The following is a 27,487-nucleotide window of genomic DNA, read 5'->3' on the forward strand; positions in this document are numbered from 1 at the left end:
CCCTAGAGCACCCTGCCCCAACTTAGCCAGTCTGCCATATAATACCGTTCAGCAGGTGAGTGGCCATTTGGCCAGAGTTTCACTTCCTCTACCCTCAGAAAGGCATTCGGCTCCCTGTTGAATCTGACCAGAAAGGATGGCCCTGAAGTCCAGCTTGACCCCAAAGGATCATTCTAGAACACACAGAAAGGTCTTTAGTGCTACATCCTATATGAAGTTGAGGCTTTCTTGGAAGCAGGCCTAACGTGGCCTTGGGCCACCCCAGATTCAGGGATTCCCTGGGTCACTAAAACCTAAGCAGTCCCCCTGAACCTACGCCTGAGTCTGCATCTGTCCCACCAACACTCTCAGCATCAGCGCAGACCCAAAGTAGCCTTCAGGAGCCAATGGGCAGAGGAAGGGGAGCTGCAGGGAGGGAGCAGTCCCACAGATAAGCACTTGGCTCTTGATCCAATGACACCAAGGATGAGAATGATGTAAGGAATGACAAGGGTTGGGGAATATGGGGGACAGTGAGGCTGGCTGGGAGCCTCCAGAAGCCCAGCGCTCCAACATACACAGAGCCCCTGTGGGCTTCCAGTGCCTCTGGTTGAAAGACAGCCCTGCATTGTTCCACAGAGCTGCAAGCAGAGAGTGGAGGTGTTGCTAAAGCGGCTCCAAACAAGGAAAGTTTGCCAAACTGTTTCAGCCATAAATCTACCTTGAGTAAGTGATGAAAATAGCTGCAGGACCCTTTAAACCATCGATGAAAGATTTGTTAACTATGCTGGAGTCATCTGTTGACTCAGATCCTTCCTGAGGGTTACACAGACAGGGTAAGTGCAGATTGCTAAGCAGTGCATTTGTCTGAGTTTTTCTACAAGTAAATGAATAGCAGACATCCCAGGAAATCAAGTGCTTCAGACTGAGCATCTCAGTGACAATAGAGCAGGTCTGCAGGTCACCCCACCATTATTACACCTCTTTTATCCCCTAGTCCCTCACAGTTTACAAAGGGCTGTCATATTCATGATCTTATTTGAGCCCCAGACAACTCTGCAAGAAAGCGAGAGCAAGAAATCAGTATCCCCATTTTACAGACGAGGAAACTGAGTCCATGAAACAAAGACTCAACCTTGAGCCTCCTGACTCTTAAAGCAGTTCTGTTCCACTGACCTGGCTGCCACTTCCATGGAGGCACTAGCAGAAATACAGTAATAAGGAGGGAGGAGGAACAAGGGCCTTGATCGACACTTTTGCTCAGAAAAGCAAGAAGGAAGGCAGTTTGGAAGCAGCTAACAGCATCATACCCATATCTGGGCTTGTGAAGTTGACTTACTGTTCACCTTTGCAGGTCACCAGGGCCTGGATGAAGGGGAAGCTGGGGCTGGTGGACACGTGAACCAGGGCTCTGTAGCCAAGAACCACGGCAGCCAGGGGACTCGCTTGCCACCACTCAGGAAGCAGCCCTGGCAGGAAGATGAAACCCAGGCAGAGGTACCATTTCTAATGGGGTCCCCTCTGTCACTGTTCTTCTTGACTTTAGAGGTAATGCTCCCTCCCTTCACCATTTCTTGGGGGCCTCCAGAGAAGAGAAGAGTACTTTGAGCCTACTGACCCCTGTTTCCCAAAGTGTCACCTGTGGAACCCTAGCACTGCCAGATGTTCTATGCAAAAAAAGGGTTTCTTGGCCAAATACATGTGGGAAATGCAGCACACTATGTCCTCCTCCCAGAGAGTCACAGTGCACATTTGACCATGGACCATAGGTAGTTCTATAGGTAAAGTGCCTGGTTTAGCTTTTTTTTTTTTTTTTTTTTTTTTTTTGGTGGTACGCGGGCCTCTCACTGTTGTGGCCTCTACCGTTGCGGAGCACAGGCTCCGGACACGCAGGCTCAGCGGCCATGGCTCACGGGCCCAGCCGCTCCGCGGCATGTGGGATCTTCCCGGACCGGGGCACGAACCAGTGTCCCCTGCATCAGCAGGCGGACTCTCAACCACTGCGCCACCAGGGAAGCCCTGGTTTAGCTTTAACTCAAGGTTTTCCAATCTTACTTACTTACCTCTCTACACTCTTCACCCCATCTAGGCAGCTCTAGTCTTCTCTAGAAAAAAGAGCTTTTTTGGCCTTAACGTTGGAAAAGCCTTATTTTGAGTCCTACATCTTGCTAGCTGTGGTGACTAACTTAACCAACTAACTTTGAACCTGAATTACCTCTTCTGTAAAATGGAGCTGTTATCATACACACCTCCCAAGGTTGCTATGAGGATTAAATAAGTTAAAATGTAAAAATGCTTTCTAAACTCTAAGGCCCATGCGTGTGTGTATGTGTGTGTGTGTGTGTGTGTGTGTGTGTGTGTGTGTACAAGGCGACAGTGGCTCAGAGAAACATAGACAACATGTGCTCCTATCTTGAATAAACATGTATGACTTACAAGCAGGTCATACGCCAATGAAACAGGAAAGGGGGAGAAGAGAAGTACCACCTAGTGGGAGAGAAGAGACATTTTATGATGGATAAAGACAATGATACTAGTGTGAATATACTTAATGCAGAACTATACACTTAAAAATGGTTAAAATGATAAATTTTATGTTATGTACATTTTACTACAATAAAAAAAGTTTGCCAAAGAGAAAAGACAGTGATACTAATGCTTGATTTTTAATTTTTTGATTTTGATTTTTAATTTTTTTGCAGGAAAGCACTATATGTCAGGCATAGTTAAATGTCATTCTCTCTATCACCAATAATAAAATGTTTTATTATAATAAACATCATGAAATATCTTGCCATTATAACCATGTTATTCTTCCCAGACTGCTAAGGAGATTTCATCCTTGGAACCACCAGTCTAGCCACAAGGTCTGACTGTTATAGGAACCTGCTCTGTTCCTTTACAAAACCTGTTTTCAGGAATGCGTATCTGTCGTTCCCTAGGACACGTCAAAAGGGAATCACCGTTGTATCCACGCTTCAAAGGAAAGCCACCATGAGAAAACACAGCAAACCTCCAGGAGGGCCCTTGGGCATGCGCGCATCGATCATTCTTGGCTCCTGTGTGACAAATCCCACACGACATTCTATGGAGGCGCCTTCCCCCACAGGAAGGCAGATCTCAGCGGTAAGAAGCTGAATGTCTTGCTTGTTGATCTCGGTAAACCTGATCCTGCAGAGAGCACTGAGGCAGGCTGAGTGTCACTTCCTCATGCCACTCACCTTAGAAAATAACTGCGAAAGTCCAGCTGGAGGTAGGAATGAGACCAGTCCTCAACCGCACACATTCCACAGTCAGACTGCCTGCGCTCAAATTACCCCCACTTACTAACTGTGACCTTGGGCAAGTTATTTAATCTTACCGAGGCTCCGTTTCCTCATCTGTAGTATGGGAATAATAATAATACCTCCATAAGGCTATTATGGGGATTCAGTTAATGCATATAAAATACTTTGAATGATTCTTGTCCCATAGTGAACACTTAAAACATAGTAACTATTAATATGATCGTTATTATTCTCCCTGTCACCTGACTCAACCAGCAAGAACCCAACCCAGATAATGAGATTAGGGCTCCCTGAAGCTGCCTCAGCCAAAGCCATGGCTGTCTGAGTACCTCAGCACTCCCTTTGCCTCTCTTCCCATTAACCCCAAAGTGATAAAAGTTGAAAGTCAACTGTCCATCCCCACACCGGCAACTAGTAAGTTCTTGTTCCTATCCTGTTTCTACAGACAAACAAGGGAATATGAAACTCCACCAGGGCAGAAGCAGTCACTTGTTCCGGGAGCCTCCTGCTGAAAGATGTCTTTTCCCTCCTGTAGCATCTGCCACTGGCTCAGAAAAAAACACATCTGGAGAAGTGAGGAGGAAAAAGGTTGTGTGTGTGTGCTTTTAAGCATGCGCGTGCTTGAAAGATTAATCTCAGTCTAGGAATGAGGTGACTCAAAGGGATGTCTCAGAGAACAGGCCTTACTTGCTTCTGAGCTCACCGGGTGGAGCTAGACTAAAGCTGTAGTAATTTACTAGATGTTGAAAATAGTGAAGCACAGGAAATTTCAGCTGCCCCCAATTAAAGCGTTATGGTGTTAACCAAACTTTCTGGTGCCAACAGAATCCTTTTTTCTGTTAAGGGGCTGAGGTTTATCTGTGAGCATGTAAGGACAGAATTTGAGTTTGTAAGCAGCTGACCCACTTCAAACTCAAAATGCTGGAACCCAGAAATGGTTTTGCTTAATTGAGGGTCTGTCACCTTTGAAAATGTAGGATAAATTTTGCAGGTTTATCAACCCCCTTCAGAAGTCAGGTACACCTTCCTTAAAGATGTCCTTCGCTGTCTCTGGCCTGGTCCTGCCTTGAAATTCTGTGTGGGTCTTCAGTTTGGTTGGGAGGCACCTGTGCTGAGTGGGAATGAGCAGGAACTCTGGAATGTTCTGCCCGTGGCAGCTGTGTTACTTGAGCCAGTGGCTCACCACTCTGAGCTATAGTGACCCCCTCTGTGCACACAGATAATAATGCCAGCCTCGGGCTTCCTTGGTGGCGCAGTGGTTAAGAATCCGCCTGCCAATGCAGGGGACACGGGTTCGAGCCCTGGTCCGGGAAGATCCCACATGCCAGAGAGCAACTGAGCCCGTGCGCCACAACTACTGAGCCTGTGCTCTAGAGCCCGCGTGCCACAACTACTGAGCCCACGTGCCACAACTACTGAAGCCCACGTGCCTAGAGCCTGTGCTCCACAACAAGAGAAACCACCGCAATGAGAAGCCCGTGCATCACAACAGAGAGTCGCTCCCGCTTGCCGCAACTAGAGAAAGCCCGCGCCCAGCAACGAAGACCCAACACAGCCAAAAATTTTAAATAAATAAATAAATAAATAAATAATACATCTAAAAAAAATAAATAAGTAAAAAAATAATGCCAGCCTCACAGGGCTGATGGAAGGATGAAAGGAGATGAAGCATTTATGTGAAAGTATCTTGTGTCCAACTGGAAACAACAGCAATGTTAGTTCACGGTGGGGATTTGTGCCATCTGAAGTGGCCCTGTGAGGAGCCATGGGCACACCAGGTGGTCCTGGTGCCAGTGAGGCAGGTCGTTTCCAGTCTGTTCAGGATTTTCTCAGATTTCCCATGTCTAAGCTGATCTAAACCTTTCCATTCATACCAGAATGGCGTCTGTCTTCCCAGGTTCCTCTGAGCCAGGAGTAAACAGCAGGCCTGACCTGCCAGGGTCACTCAGGCCTAAGGAAAGCCCTCAATTTCACACCCAGTTCAGCCCGGAACTGAGCCAGGCTCAGAGGACAGGAGTCCCTTCCCTCAACCCATGTATATGATTTAGCAGAGGGAAGCAATATTTTCTGCTATATTAAAACTCTGTAAATTTTTAATTACAATAGAGAAATTAAGGCTTGGCTTATCAGCCATACCTCACACAAACCATTTGAGTTTACACATAGATTTCCCAATGCAAACCTTATGCTATGTGCATGTGTTGGGTTAATCATTTTCTTAACGTCTCATAATTATACATATTACCCTGAATATACTTGGGTGAATTTCCTTCCTCATTCAACTCTAAACACGTTAGGATACTTGTGTGTGTTTCTGATCTTTTTTTCTTTTTGAACACTAAAAAAGTGAGAGACGGTTTTATTTTTCCTCCTGTGAAATTGAAGTCCCTGAAACCCAGCACACACATACATTTCATAGAGCCAAGTTCGTATGTTAAAAGCTGCAAACTAAAAGGAGAAATTTTCAGCAACTTCTGAATAATTGGAAACAGGAGACTCTAAGTACTACCCGTAGCTCCTCTCTCTCTCTCTCTCTCTCTCTCTCTCTCTCCATATACATATACACATACTCTACACACACACATATGTTTTGGGGTTTTCTGGACATAAAAAAACTGGGTTACAGTTGTGGCTGATTCTGACACACAGTTATTTTTTTCTAGCTATGCTCATATTACAGACGTGTGGAGACACCTAGGTGTTCTGCTAGTGGCAAGATTACGTATTAAACCCTAATGAAAGAAGAGTCTTCTCTCAAAGAAATATCATAGAAAAAAGACTAGTTCCAAACACTGTTGTAACTACATATAATTAGTTCATTTAATCCTAATGGCAACTTATGAGGTGGGCAGTATGATTACCCCATTTTACTGAGGAAGAAATTGAGGCTTAGAGAGATGACATGAGGAAAGCAAACACACATGTGTATTCCTATTTTCTACCTACAGGTTTGCACAGTCCCCAATCTGAGCCATACTTTTTTTCTCTTAACAACACAAGGCAAGATTTCTCCTTCTCCGGACATGGAAATCTCAGCTCTATCATTTTAATCTGGCTCAGTTTCCCGACTGCAAGAGAAAGACTGTATTTCCTCACAAAGGCTCTTGAATTTACCACGTTTATACTTCTCAGAGCAATCAGAGGCTGGGTTAACGGGTGCATAACCAAGTTCCCATGAAGCAAAGCAGCCCTACTCTAGTGAGTTGACTGGTTTCCAGGTCTGTCAGCTTTATCTCCCAGCCCTGGGTACAGAAGCGACATTACACTCAGAAGCTTCTGATGCTGGAGATTCAATATGATACAATGTCATTTATCCCTTGCAGGCAGCAGGATTTAGATACCTGCCAGATGGGGTTGTGTTTGTTTTTACATTTTCTCCAGGCACCAAAGGCTGTGAAATCACCTCCTATCTCAGAGGAATCACCCAGAGTCCTGGACCCCCTGAGGAGTCAACTTGAAGCCAATAAGCCCCCAGCAGAGCTCTTCATCTTCCCCGTGGAGATTCATTTCCATACCCAACACCCACCAAAAGGAAAGGCACGAAGAAGAGGTAGGTCCCTGTGACTGGGTCTCCTGAGGGAACCCGGCAGGCCAGGAAGGATTGGGGTGTGGGTCCCACTAACGCAGCTCTCTCCTAAATCATGGCTGACACTCTTCAGGGTCACCCCCTTGAGAGAATTTTTTTTTAAAGAAAGAAAAAGGATAAGTCTACAAGTAGTTCTCTTCTGGTCATACTCAACTCAATTTTTAAAATATTTATTGAGTCCTCATCAAGCAGAGCATTTTGCTAAACTGTGGAAGAAAATGGAAGTCAGCCATACACATAAATTAAGTCCAATGCACCGTAGATGTTATAAAGGTGCAAGAATTTTCAGGCAGCTTACAACAAATAAATGCAATATATTAAAAAGGACAACTAAAATTGAAATTGATGGGAATAAAACACAGACTTACTCGAGCATGGACTTGAGGATATGGGGAGGGGGAAGGGTGGGCTGTGACGAAGTGAGAGAGTGGCAGGGACATATATACACTATCAAATGTAAATTAGATAGCTAGTGGGAAGCTGCTGCATAGCACAGGGAGATCACCTCTGTGCTTTGTGACCACCTAGAGGGGTGGGATAGGGAGGGTGGGAGAGAGGGTGATGCAAGAGGGAAGAGATATGGGAACATATGTATATGTATAACTGATTCAGTTTGTTGTAAAGGAAAAACTAACACACTATTGTAAAACAATTATACTCCAATAAAGATGTTAAAAAAAATAAAAATAAAATTGAAATTGAAAAAATAAAACACCTGGTTAAAAAGAGTAGAGAAATAGATGTTATCAGACATCTGGGATGAATTCATTGCTTTTGGTAAGCACTGGATTTAGATGAGTTACCTGGCAGCCAAGATAAAGAGGATATTTGGATCTTTGGAACTTTGCTTTATAAAAGAAAGATAAAAGTTTGTCTGAAGAGCCATCTTCCTTATTTTTTGTAATTTATTTTATTGAGGTATAGTTGATTTACATTGTTGTGTTAATTTCTACTGTACAGCAAAGTGATTCAGTTATACATATATATATACATTCTTTTTCATATTCTTTTCCATTATGGTTTATCACAGGATATTGATTATAGTTCCCTGTGCTGTATAGTAGGATCTTGTTGTTTATCCATCCTATATATCATAGTTTACACCTGCTAATTCCAAACTCCCAGTCCTTCCTTTCCCCACTGCCCTCCCCCTTGGCAACCGCAAGTCTGTTCTCTATGTCTGTGAGTCTGTTCCATTTTACTGATTTTGAATTAGGTACCATTATTAAGTAACATTAGATGATTTTTACAATCCTTGTCAGGGAAGCAATTTTGAGCTTCTAAGCAAAGTGCTAAGAGAGTACAGGTAAGTGAGAGAGCAATTCCAACTGGGACTTAGAAAGGCTTTTTGAAAGAGGCTTCTGAGTGACCGCTCAGCTCACCCTGCACCCTGCACAAGGAGAAATTCTTTCTTACCTTCCCAAGCCATTCCACATTCTTGCCCCTGGGACTTTTTGGGCAAGCTGAGGCAAAAGGCAACTCTCTAAACAGCTGACTCCAATTTTGAAGAAGTCCTAGTTCTGAGCTTTCTAGAAACTTCAGCAAAAACGGCCACTGATTTCTCAGTTTTTGCTCTACGGCTGTTTGGAATTCTCACTATGAAGAAGAATGTCTGTTAATCTTAAAAGACCAGTCAATGGAAGGGGTCATAAGGGAACTTTCTGAAGTGATCAAAATGTTCTAAATCTTGGTTGGTTGCATGAATATATACATTTGTCAAAACTCATTGAACTGTACACTTAAGATCTGCACATTTCACTCCGTAGATTTTAACTTTCAAAAAAAATTACTTAGCTCCTTAAAAAAAACACATAGTATTACAGTATTTTTAAATGTAGGTTTTTCTTATTATTCAGGTATGATGAGGCCAATAGAGATCAGGAGATAACTGCCAGTGAAAAGATAGTCTGTTACTCACAGTTCGCAAGAGGAGAGGGTATGCCATGCCCCTCGAGGGTTCATGAAGAACCAGGGTCAGCTAGGAAGCAGAAGGGCTGGTGGGGCGTCGGGGGGGGGGGGCATGGGGGATGGGCAAGAGTCTTTATTGCATTTTTGGCAGGAAGGAATGGGCGAGGCAGGGCAAGCAGGCTAAGCCGGTTTGGGATTGGCTAGTTTGAAAAGTTTGGGCAGGCTCTGTGCATCAGGGCTGTCCCTGGTTGTCTGGTACCTGGCCCTGGGGTCATTAAGGCAGTGGGATAGTGGCCTGGAAGTGTAAAGGAGGTCATGGCTGGGGAGAGGGGGGAGGGGTCTAGATTGGTTGGTTTCCATAGGAAATGTGCACTTGCAGGTGGTCCTTTACGGTCTCTAGGAACTGGCTAGCCCTGGGGGGGACAGCCTCCCCAGGGTGAGTAAGGTCCAAGATGTCAAAACACTAGAATAAAAAGATATGCTTACTGATTCACTTTGCTGTACACCTGAAACTAACACAACATTGTAAATCAACTATACTCCAATTTAAAAAAAAAAAGACATGTTTAATATACACAAAGACAGGACTATTTGCAGGATTTGGTTAAATCCTGATTATCTCCCATGATGACCCTGGAAGGACGGTCACCAGGCCATAATGGACCAGATTCTTAAACCTATTAGGTCCATTGAGCTTGCCAACACACTGACAAATGAAAAATAGGAATAAAATATACAGAAAGTGAATCCATTGAGTTCTTCCTTCTTTTGTATGTCAGTGAGGACTCCTTCAGTAACAAGTGTTAGAAGACTAACTCAAACTCTCGTAAGCAAAAAAAAAAAAAAATGTATTCACTCATGTAATTGGATAGTGCAAGGACCAGCCAACTCCAGGCTCAGCTGGATCCAGGCCTCAGAAAATGTCCTCTGGGCACTATTTGTCTGAGTCTCTCAGCTCTGTTAGCCTTTCCTCTCAAGCACGTTGTCCCCATGTGGTGGTAAAGATGGCCTCCTGCAATTCCATGACAACTTGTTAACCCCGGTAGAAAGGATATTCCTCTTGGACTTCCCTGGTGGCGCAGTGGTTAAGAATCCACCTGCCAGTGCAGGGGACACAGGTTTGAGTCCTGGTCCGGGAAGATCCCACATGCTATGGAGCAACCAAGCCTGTGTGCCACAACTACTGAGCCTGCGCTCTAGAGCCCGCTAGCCACAACTACTGAGCCCACACCCCACAACTACTGAAGCCCCCGTACCTAGAGCCCGTGCTCCACAACAAGAGAAGCCACGGCAATAAGAAGCCCACACACCGCAAGGAAAGTAGCCCCCACTTGCTGCAACTAGAGAAAGCCTGTGCTCAGCGACAAAGACCCAATGCAGCCAAAACTAAATAAATACATTTATTTTAAAAAAGAAAGCATATGCCTCTTAAAAGCTCTTGCAAAAAGTACCAAAATTGCCTGTGATTGGCCAGGCTTGGGCTATGTGCCCACCCCAGACCCAGTCACCGTGGCTAAAGCAATGAAGTGCTCTCGTTAGCCAGGCTTCAGTCACTTGCCCATCCCTGGAGTCAGGGAACGGACCACCCAAACCACATGGTCTGAGTGAGAGAAAGATGGGTCCCCAAAAAGAAGAGACAGCTGGCTACAACTTGGCTTTCTCTTTGTCTCCTAGGTGCTCCACACCCTGAGTCAGCACCAGAAACAGAAGAAGAGTCCAGACCTTTATGGAGGCCTCCCCTGAAGCAGGTGCCCCTGAAAAGGCCAAGAGAATTAACAGTACATCTCCCAGTAGACACAGGGAGGGACACAGTCTCGCCTCAAGGTAGCTATTCCTTCCCTCCAGCATCCCACAGGGATCTCACTCCAAAGGAGAGCAAGGCAAGACACATCAGGGTCCTCAGCCATAAAAAGGAGGCTAGAAGGACTTCCCTGGTGAAGCAGTGGTTAAGAATCCGCCTGCCAATGCAGGGGACACGAGTTCGAGCCCTGATCTAGGAAGATCTCGCATGCCGTGGAGCAACTACGCCCGTGCACCACAACTACTGAGCCTGTGCTGTACAGCCCGCGAGCCACAACTGTGGAGCCTGCGCTCCTAGAGCCTGTGCTCCACAACAAGAGAAGCCCCTGCAATGAGAAGACCACACACCACAACTCACCACAACTAGAGAAAGCCTGCGCTCAGCAACGAAGACCCAACGCAGCCAAAAATAAATGAATAAATAAATAATTTTTTTTTTTTAAAAAGAGTCTAGGGCTTCCCTGGTGGCGCAGTGGTTGAGAATCCGCCTGCCGATGCAGGGGACACGGGTTCGTGTCCCGGTCTGGGAAGATCCCACATACTGCGGAGCGGCTGGGCCCGTAAGCCATGGCCACTGAGCCTGTGCATCCAGAGCCTGCGCTCTGCAAAGGGAGAGGCCACAACAGTGAGAGGCCCGTGTACCACAAAAAAAAAAAAAAAAAAAGAGTCTAGAAGGGAGGCCACTCTTCCCCGGCCACTTGAACATGGCTTCTGCTCAGGCAGCAGCTGCCTTAACCAAAGTGCTGCAGTGAAACCAACTTCCTGTCTAGCTCACAAGTTACGAACTCACTAAATCAAACCCCCTACTAATATTTCCTGGTTGCAGATGTAAAACAGCACCAAACTTACTACGTATTTGCTGCACGCTCTATAGTTTCTCCCATGTTTTTAACCAATGGAATTTCACCTCTAATTTATTTGGGACTATTCATGAGAAGTTCATAATATCAACAAAAGGCATCACTCCAATTTTTCAAAACATCATGTGGACATCTGAAATTATACATATGAGTGCATCAAAGTGTATATTTTTATGTGTTGATAGGTTGGAAACAGTGGGTCATATTTAGAAAGCTCTACATGTTCACAAAACTGAAGCTCCTTCCCCAAGGGCAAGATGACAGTATCACAAATGCTAGGTGATCTCTGAGCGGTGGTAATCGGAAGAAGTAGACGGATGAACATTCATATTTAAGGAGTTCTTCCTCAGTGACAGGCACTGGCCTCAGGTTTTAACACATCTTATCTCATTTACTTCTCACAACGGTCCTACCCTCATTTCACAGATCAGAAGATCTGGGAGATGAGTGATTTGTTTGAGGTCACACAATTATAAGTGGCCTCACTGGGCTTGGAGCTGAGGCCTTCCAGTGCCAGAATCTGTGCTCTTATGCATTATACTGCACTGCCTCTCAGAATAAAAAAAAAAAAAAAAAAAAATGAACCCAGGTCAGGATGTTCTTGAGACATTTCCATTTTGAGAAGATCCTTTGATTATTGAGGCAGGGGCTTGTTTACCATATCTCTTAAGTGAGAGTTAATCATCCTAAAGACTTCAAAGTTGTTTTAAAAAATCCACATATGAGGACTTCCCTGGTGGTCCATTGGTTAAGAGTCCGCCTTCCAATGTAGGGGATGCGGGTTAGATCCCTGGTCAGGGGACTAACATCCCACATGTCGCGGGGCAACTAAGCCTGCACGCTCTAAAGCCCGCGTGCCACAACTAGAGAGAAGCCCGTGCCGCAATGAAGATCCTGCGTGCTGCAACTAAGACCCAATGCAACCAAATAAATAATAAATAAATAGTTTTTGGTTTTTGTTTTTAAATCCTCATATGGCAAGGGTCACTCTGTGTGCAGACAGATAAGAAAGCAGCTTTGCCCCTGTGCACCACAACGTCAGGGGCACAGCCTGAGCCACCAGAAGGGATGGGTAACACCAGGGAATTTCATCTTTGGTGCTGCTCACCTCACACTGCCCTCCACTTGTTTTGAGCTGCCATGTCCACTGGGGACCCAGTATCTAGAGCTTGTCCATCCTCTGCTACCCTGCCAGGAGGAAGCTGGGCTAAGAAGTCCCTGGTACCTTGGTTAGTTCAGTATGTTAGTTCAGTGTGTGACTCAACTGGGTAGTAGATGCATTAAAAAAAAAAAAAAGTCTAAAGAGGCAAGATTTTCATGGCAATCTTTCTCACACAGGGGTCCCTGGAGCAAGGGTGTTTAGAACTAGTAAGTGGGACTCTCATTGCCCCAGAGGTTGCACAGTCCCATTTACGTGCTTAGCCCTGGATTGTTTCACTTCTCATATCATAAAAATGAAGCCAGATTTTTTATACGCACATACACACATACATATTTTATTTTATTGCTGAACCATCCGAGACTAAACTGCAGACTTTGTACATTTCATCCCTTATCAGCACGTATCTCCCAAGAGCAAGGATATTCTCCTTGTAAGCACAGTACAATTATCACATTCAAGAAAATTAACATTGATGTAATACTATTTTCTAATATATAGTCCACATTCAAATTTCTCTAATTACACTAGGAATATTCCTAACAGTTGTTTTTTTTCCCCAATCAATCCAGGATTCCACTCAGAATCATACATTGTATTTAATTGTCACATCTCTTTAGAATCTTCATCTAGAACACTTCCCCAGTCTCATTTTTCATGACACTGATATTTTTGAAGAGTTTAGGCTAGTTGCTTTACAGAATTATCCTCAATTTAGGTTTGTTTCCTCAAGATTGGATTCAGATCAAACATTTTTGGCAAGAATGGCATGTTGGTGATGTGTGCTTCTTGGTGCGTTACATCAAGGGACACAAAATATCCCTGTATATTAATTCCATTTGTTATAAGTTGTTCCATTATAAGTGATGTTAAATTTCATTATTTGGTTAAAGAGATGTCTTTCTCCATTGTAAAGACACCTCTTCCCTTTGTAAATAAGTAGCTTGTGATACTTGGAGACTGTGTGTGAAGCCAGCCTTTAAACACAAACACCAAGAGTGTGTTGAACATGAAATAAAGACCACTCTCTCTGAGATTAAGACAAGGTCCCAGTCACTTTTAGATTACTGGGTTTTGCCCTCCCCAGAGCAGAGCCAGTTCTGGGAAAGAGTGAGAGAAAGAACAGAGATGGAGGCCTAGACGTGCTTTGTGGAGTTTATCATCTATCCTGTTATCCTCTAACTACCATCTAGAAGGGGATACTTTGTACTTTATAACCTGGAGGAGCCATGAGATCACTGGCTCTGCTTAGAAAAATTGCTTTGCGGTTGGAACTCTGTAGCCAATAGTCCCATGAGCTTTAACGCTGGGGTCTCCCCAGTTAGGGAAGGGCCTTGCAGCCTCCCTAGTCTTTCTCCTATCTCAGGAGCCCATCAATAGGATGAGGATAATAACAACCACTGCTCAGTTCCTCCCAGTTCTTGGAGGCTCCCCAACAGGAGGGCTGCTATTCTAGCCAAGAGTAATCGCACCTTGGCTGTGGGAGACACCTGGCCTCTGCTCCTTAGCAGGGCTGGAAAAGAGAGACAAACTTGAGAATGAGGGGAATAAGTGATCCTAGACACTAGGAGCCAACAACAGAATTAGAAAAGAGGTTCCTGGGCTTCCCTGGGGGCGCAGTGGCTGAGAGTCCGCCTGTCGATGCAGGGGACACGGGTTCGTGCCCCGGTCCGGGAAGATCCCACGTGCCGCGGAGCGGCTGGGCCCGTGAGCCACGGCCTCTGAGCCTGCGCGTCCAGAGCCTGTGCTCCGCAACGGGAGAGGCTACAACAGAGAGAGGCCACAACAGAGAGAGGCCCGCGTACCGCAAAAAAAAAAAAGAAAAGAAAAGAGGTTCCTTCTCCTTCTTGCTGATCCAAATTCTCATTCATACTTTTTCTCCTTTTGATTTTGAAGAGGATGATGCTCCACCCCAGGATGGCACCCCACCACTGTCCCTGACGGAAGGAAAAAAAAGTCCGGAGAGCCAGAGGGGCCTGGACAGCCCCAGGACATCAGGCCACAGCAGCCCCATGGGCCTCCTACATGTGAGACGGGCCGGCGGGGCACTCCCAGCAGGACAAGGTAATCACTCCAGGGGTGCATGGATGCACCCTCTTGGCTTGTCTGTGGCTCTGGGCTCATTTTAATCATCTTCCAGGGCCACACATAAGCTGTCTGAAAGCCACCCCATTGAAAAAGGGAAATCAGCAGTGTTTCCAATGCTGTCAGTGGAATTAACAGTCACCATGCATACTCCTCAAGAGCCAGTACCTGTTTTAAGAGTTTTCTGCACCAACACGCACTGCCAAGCCATTCTGTGCTTTCCTCGCTCCTGGCAGCAGCGTGTGATGACACAGCTCCCTGCACTCATCAGGGGGACTCGCTACTGGGTCTACCAGGCATCCTCAACACCGAGCCATAACCCTGCACGGGGCAAGGGAGCCTGGGGACCCTGCCAACAGGAAGAGTCCCCAGGGAGGAATCACCCTCCGGCCCAGGGCAGAGCCTGAGGCCTGTGTACAGAGAGAAAAGGACTCTGGATTTTCTATTGAAGGATGAGGGAGGCAGGGCCACATCCTCTATGACTGAGCCCCACTTGGAGTTCTTATCCTTAAGAGCCAACAGTCCAGGAGGGAAACTAAGACAGTGCAATAACAGCTTCCATGGGGGCTTTGATCTAAATGCAGCACATAAAGCAAAAGTTGCTTAGGGTCCAAATTACTCCTGAAAATCCCTTAGGGAGGGGCCATGCTGGAGATCAACAAACCATTTTCTAGAAAGTGCAGCCCAGGGGCTTCCCTGCTGGCGCAGTTGTTAAGAATCTGCCTGCCAATGCAGGGGACGCAGGTTCGAGCCCTGGTCCGGGAAGATTCCCACATGCCACGGAGCAACTAAGCCCGTGTGTCACAGCTACTGAGCCTGTGCTCTAGAGCCCCCAAGCCACAACTACTGAAGCCCGCGTGCCTAGAGCCCCTGCTCCGCAACAAGAGAAGCCACCGCAATGAGAAGCCCGCACACCGCAATGAAGAGTAGCCCCAGCTCTCTGCAACTAGAGAAAGACCGCGCACAGCAAGGGAGACCCAACGCAGCCAAAAATAAATAAATAAAAAATAATTAAAAGAAAGTGCAGCCTATTCAGCTGTTCCTCCCTCATCGGAGGATGGGCAGCTTTCTCTGATTGAGCACCAGATGAAGGAGATGGTGTGTGTTTGGGTGCCAGACAATGTGAACAAAGTATCTCTGTTAACAGCAGAATCACACTCAGGGCCTAGAGAAGCTCACACTCGAGAGGAATGTGGCAACTGAGAGCTACCAAGAAGACAACAGATTCCACAGCTTTGGTCCCATCCCAGGCTCGCTCAGAGACAGATGCCTCACTATTTAAATCCTGCTCACTCGCACTCCCCCTGCCTCGACCCAAGCATTTATTTATATTTGAAGCCTTGTAAGCATAAATTCAGTACATGGATCAATAATTCCATTATGTGCTTGCAGTTCCTCTGTTTAAGGCTGGAATGGTCAAAGTCAAATTCTCTCTCTCTCTCTCTCTCACCAAAGAAACTTACAAACTATTTCCAAATGCAACCTTTCTCTTACAACCTCCTCCCTTTTATATTTGCATGGCAATGACGCTCTCTTAATTTTGAGCTAATGAACTGAACTTTAGGTACAGTAGCGTCACCACCAAGGGTATTCCTAGGAGGTTGCATTGCCCAGAACAAATCACACCAAACACACACACACACACACACACACACACACACACCGAATTAGACACCCTTACAAAAGGAGAACCTGATTAGAATGAATGCCAGGGCTGTGACTATGACGAGTGCAGCCTGAAGCCTCAAGTGTGTAGGCTGAGTGTGTGTAAATGAATGTGTGTATGGGGGCACATGTGTGTCTTAGGGTTTGTGTGTGCTTATATAGCTATGGGAGTACTTGTGTATACTTGTGTGCTCGTGTATGTATGTGATTATGCAGGCATGCACGCCTGCCTGCAAACAAGTACGCATGTGTTGCTGTGTGTCCTTGTTCATGTGTGATACATGTGTGTCCTTGCAGGCACACCTGCATATGTGTGTGTGCCTCATGAGTGTGTATATATGTACTGTGCGTGCACACCTTGGTGTAAGTATGTGTGTGTTTCCATGTGTGTGTGTGATGCCTCTGTGTATATGTGTGTTTACACACTTGTAAGCGTCCACTGTGGTTGATTGCCAGCTCTACTCCTGACCCTTTTGCCTTGGAAATGGGGAAGGTAAAGTTATAGAAACACCCTCAATCTTTCTAAGCAACTGAGAGAAATAGAGCTTCCTTCTCCTCCTTGACCTGAGCCCCTTGGAGTCACTAAGCAGTCCCAGCATTTGATCCACAGGGCACAGCTGTGCCGCTGAGTACTGCACAAAGGCATGTGACAGAGCAGGAAGCAGAGGCTGGAACCACTGAGCCCTGTGCCCAGGAGCTGGGCTGCACACACTTGGAGGATAGGGCTCCCTTTCCTTCACACAAGGTGCCCCCCTCCAGGCTCACCTTGCCCCTGGAGGGCTGCCTGAAACCAGAGGATTCCCCCTTTTCTAGACCTTCACAGAAGGCACGATGTAGTCTATGGCAGCCCCGCCCTGTTCATCCCACCCTGACTCCAGATGATGGGGTGTGAACGCTGGCCCTGCTCTGCCAAATCCCAGGAGTGGGGCTGGCCCTGCACCCTGGCAAGCACCTGAGCACACCAGCATCTGCCCACTGGGGATTCAGGGAGCACGGTCCAGGTTTAGCCTCCCTCCCCTGCACTGGTGCTAACACTGCCCATGCTTGTGCTTATTTTCAAGAAAAATCCAGAGACCCCACACTGGGATGCTTCTTGCTTGGTCCAAATGGAGGAAACATCTTCCTGTCTCTCCCAAGGCCTACCCAAACCGAGGAGCTTCTGTCGGGTGAAGGTAAGATGATATATCCCAGGTCAGCCTCGCTTTCTTGGGGGAAGATTTTACCTGCAGCTTCCAAAACTCCCCAGCAGCAGAGACATCATTAAAAACAGACGCAAGTCAGCCAGTTTCTCCCCTCTCGCTGAACACAGGGATGCTTCTGTAGCTCAGACACAATAACCCAATGTCTGCATAACAAGTTTGCTCTTGCTGGAGCATCTGGAGAGAGATGTTCCCATGGAATGGCTTGGAGGAGGCCTCATGTGCCGTGCTGATACCTTGATGAGGATGATAAAGCCCTCTTGGTATTTGCCCAAACTAAACACTGCCTTTTCTCTTCTTTCCAACCACCCTCCAGAGGTGGAGGTGGCTAATTGGTAATCCAATCAGGTATCCTTGTTATGTGCATTGGTTCATCGCTGCGACTCATCTGGCTCCTGACAGATATCAAGGCAGTTTCCAAAAACCCTTCTGGCATGTTCACTTTTTGGAAAAGGGATGCTGGCTCTGGGCAATAACCATCTTGCAAAGGAAAAAAAAAAAAAAATGAAGTCAGAGGATGATGAGTGTCAACCACCCAGGAACCATCATGATGTGTATGCATGAGTCGTACAGCCAGCAGGCCTCTTAATGAGAGAGATTAAAATCTGTACTCATTTGGTGGGTGATGTCATGACTGCAGAGCCAGGAGATCTGAGTAGCCCTGGCTTGTCCTCTATGTTGTCAGATGACTTTACGTCAACCCTTCCTTGTGTCCAAGGTTCCTCCTCTCATTCGAAATAAGGGGATCGACTCCACCACCAGCAGCTATTGACTATTGCTGCGTTTTATGTGTTGTGTCTGTTGCTGTGAAAGTAGCCACTTAGTACATGGATTTCCAGAAACCAGAATGCATTCGGTTCCAAATCCAGCATTAAAGAACTTCCATCACCACTTGGGCTGTCCCATGATATGAGTATAAAAATAACTTGGTTCTGAACTGGAGGAAGCAGAAGTGAGACAGGTGGAGGCCACTGTCACTGTGACACAGCTGGTACAACAGCTGGAACGCAAACACGATTCTGTTCACCTGCTGCACATTTGTCCACTCTCTTCCAAGAGAAATAGCTCCCCTTTGGGCAAAGCAAAAGCCAGAAGCAGAAAAGGAAATATTCAAGTTACATGTTTAAGTTTGTTGTCATCTCGTCAGTATCATGTTTCGGTCATCTTGGCATCCTCAGCACTTAGCACAGTCCCTGACGCAAACATAGCAGGATCACAATAAATGTTCATTGAAAATCTTTCAATAATTTCCACACAAAAGAAAGAGAGAAATGAAATTTTTGCCGAATAAATCGAGACTTGCCTGCCATCTTGTCTTAGTCCCATGAACAATGTATTTAATCCTACTTGCCTCTCAAACCTAAAGGCATTCACTGTGAGCTCGTTGAATAAATGAACAAATGAATCATCTGTCAATCAGTCAGTCAGTCAACGGCCTCTCTCTAGCCTGTCCTCCATATACAGCTGGTGGAGCTCCAGCCTCGACAGTGATTGCATAGGGCCCTGGGAGGCGGGCAGAACCTTAACCCACATCTCCCTACAAGCACCCATAGAACAGGCCCAGCTTTCTAAGAGTCTCTGTTAATGGGAAAGCCCTGTTTTGTTTTGCTTTGGGAAGCAGGATACTGAAAAACATTTTCAACTCCTGCAAAGGATTTGCTCAACCCACACCGAATTCTTTGCAGCTGTTTGTTCAAATGCATCTTGATCACCATCCCCACCTACTCTTCCAGTCTCATCTCCCACTATATTCAGGCCCACCCTTTTCTCATCTGTCTGATGGCCCAAACATTCAGTCTTCCTTCTCTTATCTCCCAGCCTTTGCCCAAGTTGCCCTCAAATATTTAGAATCATTTTAAGTTCCAAGGGAAGGTTCATCTTTTCTGGGATATTTTCCTCAATAAATCTGCTTCATCTCACTGAACTGCTACGATGTAGCTTTCACCCATTTCTCTCTCTCAATCCCACTTTTGTGATTACTGTATTTATATGCATCCGTTTGTTGTTTAGCTCCCAAATATATTAGAAGAGTCCTAGAGAACCTCTTATCTTTATCATATGTCCAAGAAATGCGTGGACAGAATACCCCAGGTGCCATAAAGGAAAGTTGGGGGGGGATCATAGTTGTTTTTTAATTTAAAAAAATCTTGGGTTAAAGCGGAAATATGATCTGTCTGATCATTCTGAGACTTTCAGACTCTGCCAACATCTACTTGAAAATAAATTCTTAAGCAATTAGATCATGATATCTTGCTTTCAGATAGCATAGAAGAATGAGTATAAACCTTCAGAAGAAAAAAAAAAAGATGTGAAGACGTGAGCTGGAATTTCACCCTCTTGGTCATGTTGGGATATTGCAACACTTAGAAAATTCAAAGGCTTAAAAAAGGAAAAATTAACTTGGAAAGATACAAGTCAAAACATTGGAGTTGCTTATCCTTGATTCAAATCCTTCATCTATTCTCCTAGTCACAGTGGCAGCAATAGAAGTTTTCCTTCAGAAGTTCTTTATTGCAAGAAGCTCAAGAATGTCTGTGCCAGTGGTTCAGTTTGGGACTCCAGGTCCCATGCAAATTTAAATTCTTCATCTCTTTCAGAGTTTCCAGTTGACACCTGCTCTTGTCCTAAAAGGATTTTCACCCCCAAAACTTGCCTTGTTTTTTGGTCATTTAATTAGCATCCTTCTCTCTTGCAACTCTTTCTTGGTATGGTGGTTTTAAAATATGTCTACAGGGCTTCCCTGGTGGCGCAGTGGTTGAGAATCCGCCTGCCGATGCAGGGGACACGGGTTCGTGCCCCGGTCCGGGAAGATCCCACATGCCGCAGAGCGGCTGGGCCCGTGAGCCATGGCCGCTGAGCCTGTGCGTCCGGAGCCTGCGCTCCGCAAAAATGTCTACAAATTCTTGACACTTGTTCTTTCAAAAGGGGGAGCCCAATTCTCCTCCCCTTGATTGTGCTCTGGACATAGTGGCTCACTTCTGATAAATATAGAATATGACAGAAGTGATAGTGTGTGACTTCTGAGATGGTCCAGCCCTAGGGAAATCTCCAGATGACTGCATCCCTGATTGGCATTGTGACTGCAGCCTCACAAGAGACTGCACCGGAATCACAGGCCTAAGCCCCTCCCAGATTCCCATAGAAACTATGTGAGATATAGTAAAGGTTTATTGCTTTAAGTCACTAGATTGGGGCGTAATTTGTTTTCATAATAGATAATATACTGGTGTCATTTCCTGATGGTCTACAATTTGGCAAACAGAAAAATGAAGGGTCCAAGAATATCCCAGCTGGTCTCAAAACACTGATTATTTGGGGGCAAACATATGCTAAGTGGTTGAATTTCCTCTGTGTTCTCCCCATTTGTCATTTGTGATAATGTTGGTTGTGGGGACTCATGGGTAAAAGGATCCTTCCATGTTGGTGGGATATTTGACAAAGTATGATTTTCCTTGAGTAGCCTTTCTCTTAGCAGCTGTTGCTTTAGTGAAGATGCCTGGAGATTTAAAAGTGAAGAAGTCCGGGGCTTCCCTGGTGGCACAGTGATTAAGAATCCGCCTGCCAATGCAGGGGACAGGGGTTCGAGCCCTGGTCCAGGAAGATCCCACATGCCGTGGAGCAACTAAGCCTGTGAGCCACAACTACTGAGCCTGCACTCTAGAGCCTGCGAGCCACAACTACTGAGCCCGTGTGCCACAACTACTGAAGCCCATGCACCTAGAGCCCATGCTCCCAACAAGAGAAGCCACCGCAATGAGAAGCATGTGCACCGCAACGAAGAGTAGCCCCTGCTCACCACAACTAGAGAAAGCCCGCATGCAGCAACGAAGACCCAACGCAGCCAAAACTAAAATAAATAAAATAAAACAAATTAATTTTTTTTTTAAAGTGAAGAAGTCCATTAGATGAGACAGTGTAAGGAAGAAGAAAGAACTCTGGACTAAATATCCAGTCTTAGGATTTATTCTCAGCTCTACCACCCTGATTTCTGTGATCATTGGCAAATAAGGGTACTGCTTTGGAGCTCAGCTTCTCCATAAGGAGAAAGAGGAACTGGGATTAGATCCAATCCTCCCAGTGTATATCCCACAGCACTCCAAGTCCTCAGAAGGTTACCAGGCATTCTGTTTAAAAAAAAAAAAAAAAACAGTTCTGAGGCCAAATAAGTTGGAAACCAATAGGCTAAAGCAAAGCAGATTCCTTACTGCAGGAGCCTCTACTGTGTTAATATGGATTATGGTTCCTCAAGATGAGGATATGCAAGGTTTCCCAAACTTATTTGACCACTGAATTCTTTCTTGTTTTTAGTAAAGCATCATGTGCATCTAACTAGTCTTTGGAACACACTTTGGAAAATACTAAACATTATTTCTAAGGTTCTTTCCAGCTGTAATGCTGTATGTTACTAAATAACCCCCTTTCCCAAGGAGACTCTCTCCATAGAGCAGTTCTGTTGTCTTAAGTCCTTAAGTCCTGAAGTCCTGAAGCAGTCCTGTCTTAAGTCCTCAGTCATTCAATAATTCATGACTGTTCTTGCTTTCATTTTCCAAACATCAGTTCTGAATCACTGAGTCCACAATCCCTCCATCTCCAGGTAAAAAGAAGTAGAGGGAGGTAGGAGGAAGCCTGGCTGGCAATAAGTCCCTTTTGCCTAATCAGTATTCGTTAATAATCCATAAACAGGGCTTCCCTGGTGGCGCAGTGGTTGAGAGTCCGCCTGCCGATGCAGGGGACACGGGTTCGTGCCCCGATCGAGGAAGATCCCACATGCCGCGGAGCGGCTGGGCCCGTGAGCCATGGCCGCTGAGCCTGCGCGTCCGGAGCCTGTGCTCCGCAACGGCAGAGGCCACAACAGTGAGAGGCTCGCGTACCGAAAAAAAAAAAAAAAAAAAAAAAAAAAAAAAAAAAAAAATCCATAAGCAATCATGGTGGTGGATTTACCAGTTCTCAGATGTTGAAATAAAGAAAAACATGGCTGGATATGGTCGCTTGGTACCCAGCATTTCCTTCCAGTGCCCTCCTGTACTGCAAAGGCTGAAAGGCTTAAAACCACATTTCCCAGATAACCTTTGCAGTTCGGGGGCGGGTCGCAGATGCGGTTCTGCCAAATAGATGCACTTGCATGAGATTTGAAGGGCAGAAGTGAGGCAGAGGCACTTTGGCTACTTACACTGGCAAGCGAGCTGATGAAGACTGTCAAGAGGCAGTTGCTGCAGCAACTTTGTAAGCACCAAGTTCTCTATAGTAGCTCCATTTCTTCTTAAAATACCTTGGTGGTTTCTGTTCTCCACTGAATCCTGACCCATATACTCTCCTCCCCTTGCAGAAGTTATAGGGGAGTCCCATGAGGCTCGGCATGGGGCTAATTTGGGTCTGTCACATGGACCACAGGGCAGTGATAGCTGTGTTTGTCAGGACTTCAGAGGGAAGCGGGTTTCTTTCCCTCACCGCAGTGAACCCAGCTCCGCATCAGCAGCCCACACTGGAAGGTGTTCTGATGGCCACCTGCAGAGAGCCACTAAAAACCACTGGGGAGTCTTCTTTCCTTTGACAGAAACCTCTCATGATTCCTATAAGTACAAAGACTCCCCTCCCTCGTATTTGGCTGAAAATGTGATATTATCGCCACTTTATGCCTTCCAAAGAAGAAAAATGTCAAAAATAATAGTTCTCTTTGAATCTGCTGAAAATTCTTTTTTTTTTAAGAAAAAAGTCAACATGAAGTGTTGAATAATATTTAATTCCTCTTTGTTTTTTGCATCTGTACTTATATTGTTCCTTACAGAGCCTGTAAAGCTTTAAATTCTACCTCCCTCGAATTCTTTCTGTTTCACAGAACCTTCGAGTTGAGATGGAATGTAAGCATCACCTTCATCCGCACTTAAGCAGGGGAAGCATTTTATCAAACAGACTTTCTGAGGGCACCTATAGATAAAATGGATAAAAGCAGAGCTGCCTGGTTAAAGTAGGGATGGTCTGACTGTGTCCCCCAACAACTTCTTCAGAGCCCAGCTAATTCTTTCCCTCCTGAAATGATTCCTGGCTGTGGGGTCTATGAAGAGTCACTAGAACTATGAGACCACAGTTTGAAAACTCTCATTTTATGGATAAGGAAACTGAGGCCCAGAGAGGTACGGTGACTTGCTCAAAGTCACACAGCTTCTATGCGGCAAATCTAAGGCTCAAACCCAGATCTTCCTGCACCTACTTAGGCCAAAGCTCTTCTCACTAAAACTTACTGCCTCTAGGCCCTCTTGTCCAGGTTTCTAGGCTTCAAGGACTAGCTGCAGTCCCACCTTCATTGTACCACCTCACCTGACCACCTCAGCTCGCATTGATTGCTACCATCTTAGGTCAGCAGTAATTCTTACTACCTGGGTCTCTCAACAGGCACTCCCTTACTTCCTCTATATTTTTTACTCTTTTTCTTCATCCTCCTCCAAGATCTCCTATGGATAGGTCCCCCACCTCTACTTCTCAATATTCCAGAGAACATCATAGGTACTCCCAGAACATTGCCCATAAAAATTGATTGAAATTGTCAGTAGCAAAGACTTACCTGTTCCCCAATATCCATTTTTCCATTACTCCTGTTATTAACAGAATCCCCTACCCTGAAGTTTAGTTGAACACATGGCTACTTGGCTAGAAATTATATTTCCCAGCCTTCCTTGCAGCCAGGTATAGTAATATAACTGATGTAGCTGATGAAATGTGAACAGAAGTAACTTGTGCGACTTCCAGGTCATTTCCTTAAAAGGAAATCACTGGGGACTTCCTTGGTGGTGCAGTGGATAAGAATCCGCCTGCCAATGCAGGGGACACAGGTTCGATCCCTGGTCTGGGAAGACCCCACATGCCGAGGAGCAAGTAAGCCAGGGAAGATCCCACATGCCACAGCTACTGAGCCTGCGTGCCAGGCTCCGCAACAAGAGAAGCCACTGCAAGGAGAAGCCCACGCACCACACCAAAGAGTAGCCCCCGCTCGCCGCAGCTAGAGAAAGCCCGCGTGCAGCAACGAAGACCCAACACAGCCAAAAAAAAAAAAATGTTTTTTTAATTTTAAAAAAAGGAAACCATTGCCTTCCTCCTCCCTCTTCCCCTTGGACTTGGTTGTAGTGGTGAAGTAGGTTCAACCACGTGGAAGAGGGCAATACTGTAGGGGATGATGAAGCCATAAGAAAGAAGGAAGCACAGTGCCCAGTTAACTTCAGAGAGCAGAGCTACCCTGGGCTACCCGCCTCCCTCTAGACTCTTACCTGAAACAGAAATACATGTTTATCTTTCTGAGTCTCTTCGTTACAGCATATAATGCAACTATATATTCTTTTTTAATCTGGACAAAGCAAACCTAACAGATTTTTCTGATGAGCATTGTTTTTGAATCCTCCATTGTGCTCCATTCTATCACACGTGCATTTTTCATGTTAAACTGCAATTACTTAAACTCTTCCCCTATCCTTCTAAATTAATTTTCCAAAGTTGGAGTGTAGTCTTTTCCCCCTTAGGCTATGCATTAATTGAGGCTTTCTTTTCACCATACTTTGTAATGTCTAGTGTACAGCAGTTCTTCTTCCCACATCTTTGCTCTGCAGTCACCTTGCCCTTCCTCCTACCACCTAAGAAGAAAAGATAGTCAGACTAACAGGTGAAGTCTACAAGGTGTCTGTGTGTTCTGTGTAGCTTCAGAGTTAGACTGAAATTGCCAGGCACAGATTTAGTCTTGTCATTTTGTTTACACATTGGGGAAAAAGAATTCAGTTTATTAAACGTTTCATGTAACTGCACCCAAGTTTTGCCAAGCTGGGAACTTGGACCTTTTCTGTGTAGTGACATTTTAATTCTAGTTTTCATAACCTGGAGATCAGACTGTTGCTTTTGCATGATGTACATAGTGTCTCGTGACTAGAGTTTGCTTTGTTTTATAGTATCTGTACTCGTATTTTGCAAGAGCTATTTTGTAAACAGATGATGTATTTCGCCCTTGAAAACACAATAAAAAGAAAAAAAGCACCCCCAAAAAATGCATCTATAATAATACCTGCCATCCTAGATTGCATTGCTTTGTGACAACCAAACCAGCTCATACTTGCAGTATATCATAAAGTATTAAGTAAAATTCCAATATAAAATATCATTGGACCTAAAAGAGAGGAGACCCATAATATTGTGTCTGACTCTTTTGATCAAATGGACAGAACACCTACTATGTTCAAGGGAAAGAGAAGGATGTTGATATCAAGAGCAAACATGCTCAGGCACATATGTCATCTCATTCTATCATCCAATAATCCTTTGAAGGGAGTATTTTCATTCACATACCACAGGTGAGGAAACTGAAACACAAGGAGGTTAACCCCCTTGTGCACACTGATCACACCTGGTGAGCAGCTGAGCTTATTCATTCCCAGGCCGTCTATCCCAGAGACTGTGCTTTTTTCTTCCCACTTCCCAGGGCTCAGCCCCGGGCCCTGTGGCTGCTGCCCCCAAGAACCTCACAGGCCCTGTGAGAAAAAATTCACAAGCAACTGACTCTTCTGCAAGGCAGAATGAGATGAGTGCTGTAACAGAGGTCTCAACAACGCGATTGAGGCAGGGGCCTCCAAGGAAGGAGCGATGAATTCTAAACTGGGGGACGAGGAAGGATTTTTGTAGAGGAATCTCTATTTGTACTGACTTTAAAGAAATTGGTAGAGAATTCCCTGGTGGTCCAGTGGTTAGGACTTGGTGCTTTCACTGCTGGGGCCTGGGTTCGATCCCTGGTTGGGGAACTAAGATCCCAGAAGCCTTGAGGCACAGCCAAAAAAATTTTTTTAAATAAACAAAATTCTATTAAAAAAAAAAGAGGGACTTCCCTGGTGGTCCAGTGGGTAAGACTCCGTGTTCCCAATGCAGGGGGCCTGGGTTCGATCCCTGGTCAGGGAACTAGATCCCGCATGCATGGTGCAACTAAGAAATCGCATGCTGCAACTAAAAGATCCCACATGCCGCAACTAAGACCCGGTGCAGCCAAAAGTAAAAAATAAATTTAAAAAAGAAAGAAACTGGTAGAAGTGGATAAACAGAGAAGAGAGAAGGACATGACCAACTGAGGGACCAGCATGAACAAAGGCAAAGAGATAAGAAAGCAGAGTCCATGTGGGAAATGATGAGTAGCCTGTAAGAATGCTCTGTGGAGGGGCTTCATGGGGGGAGATGGGGCTGAAAGGCAGGCCAGGACCAGGCCAGGGAAGGCCTTGTGTGCCAGGATAGAGCTGAAATGCCGCTTTTTAGGCAACAAGAAATCACAGGTGCTTGAGGAAGGATGTCATGCAATCCACCCTGTGTGCCAGGAACAGGCAAGAGAAAAGGCCGAGTGCCCAGGCTACTGTAGAATCATCCAGACAGCAGCTGACCAGGGCCTGGATGGAAGGCAGTGGGCAGACGCAGGAGACGTGGCAAAGCGATAATCCCCAGGGCCACCGACTGGATGTGGGGAGCCCACCCAGCACTCTGAGCAGCCAGTGACAAACATGTTTGTAGTGTCTCTTTACAAAACTGGCTACAATTCTTATCTCCAATTTTCTACTCAAACTACCATTTTTCTGTTTTCACTTTCAGCTAAGAGGATGACTTTCGGGGTGTCTTGTGTACAAAAATTAAGATAAAACAACAATCAAGGCCTTGGAGCCCGAGTCACCCCACGGCGGCACACACAGGACCACAGCCCTCTCCCATGTGGCACTCAGTTCCAGTACCTCCTTTTATTTAAAGTCAAACTCCCACCGACACACATAAAAAATGAATTCCAGTGCTGAGCGCCTCTCAGCTTGTCATGCACTGTGGTTGTTTTCAGGCTTATGTGCTCTTGGGGAAGTGTCTGAGCTTCCCAGCAGTGTTTACCCACAACTGTGGTAAATAATATGAGTTCTAAGGAAAACCCTGATAGCAAATTCCTTGGGAGCTGTGAGTAAGGAAGA

The 27,487-nt window shown here is 45.6% G+C and overlaps 1 protein-coding gene across 1 annotated transcript in view; it reads left to right on the top strand.

Annotated features, from left to right (window-relative positions):
• KIAA2012 (KIAA2012 ortholog) overlaps positions 1-27,487 on the top strand; it is a 118,324-nt gene that overhangs the window by 19,359 nt on the left and 71,478 nt on the right. Inside the window, exons 5-11 of the mRNA XM_059053372.2 lie at positions 1,334-1,476; positions 2,922-3,105; positions 3,712-3,854; positions 6,648-6,816; positions 10,435-10,584; positions 14,476-14,643; positions 17,391-17,501. Of these exons, the coding sequence (XP_058909355.1) occupies positions 1,334-1,476; positions 2,922-3,105; positions 3,712-3,854; positions 6,648-6,816; positions 10,435-10,584; positions 14,476-14,643; positions 17,391-17,501 (1,068 nt within the window). The remainder of the gene's footprint in view (positions 1-1,333; positions 1,477-2,921; positions 3,106-3,711; positions 3,855-6,647; positions 6,817-10,434; positions 10,585-14,475; positions 14,644-17,390; positions 17,502-27,487) is intronic.

Source organism: Kogia breviceps, chromosome 2 (genome assembly GCF_026419965.1).
Source record: "Kogia breviceps isolate mKogBre1 chromosome 2, mKogBre1 haplotype 1, whole genome shotgun sequence".
Classification (NCBI taxonomy): Eukaryota; Metazoa; Chordata; class Mammalia; order Artiodactyla; family Physeteridae; genus Kogia; species Kogia breviceps.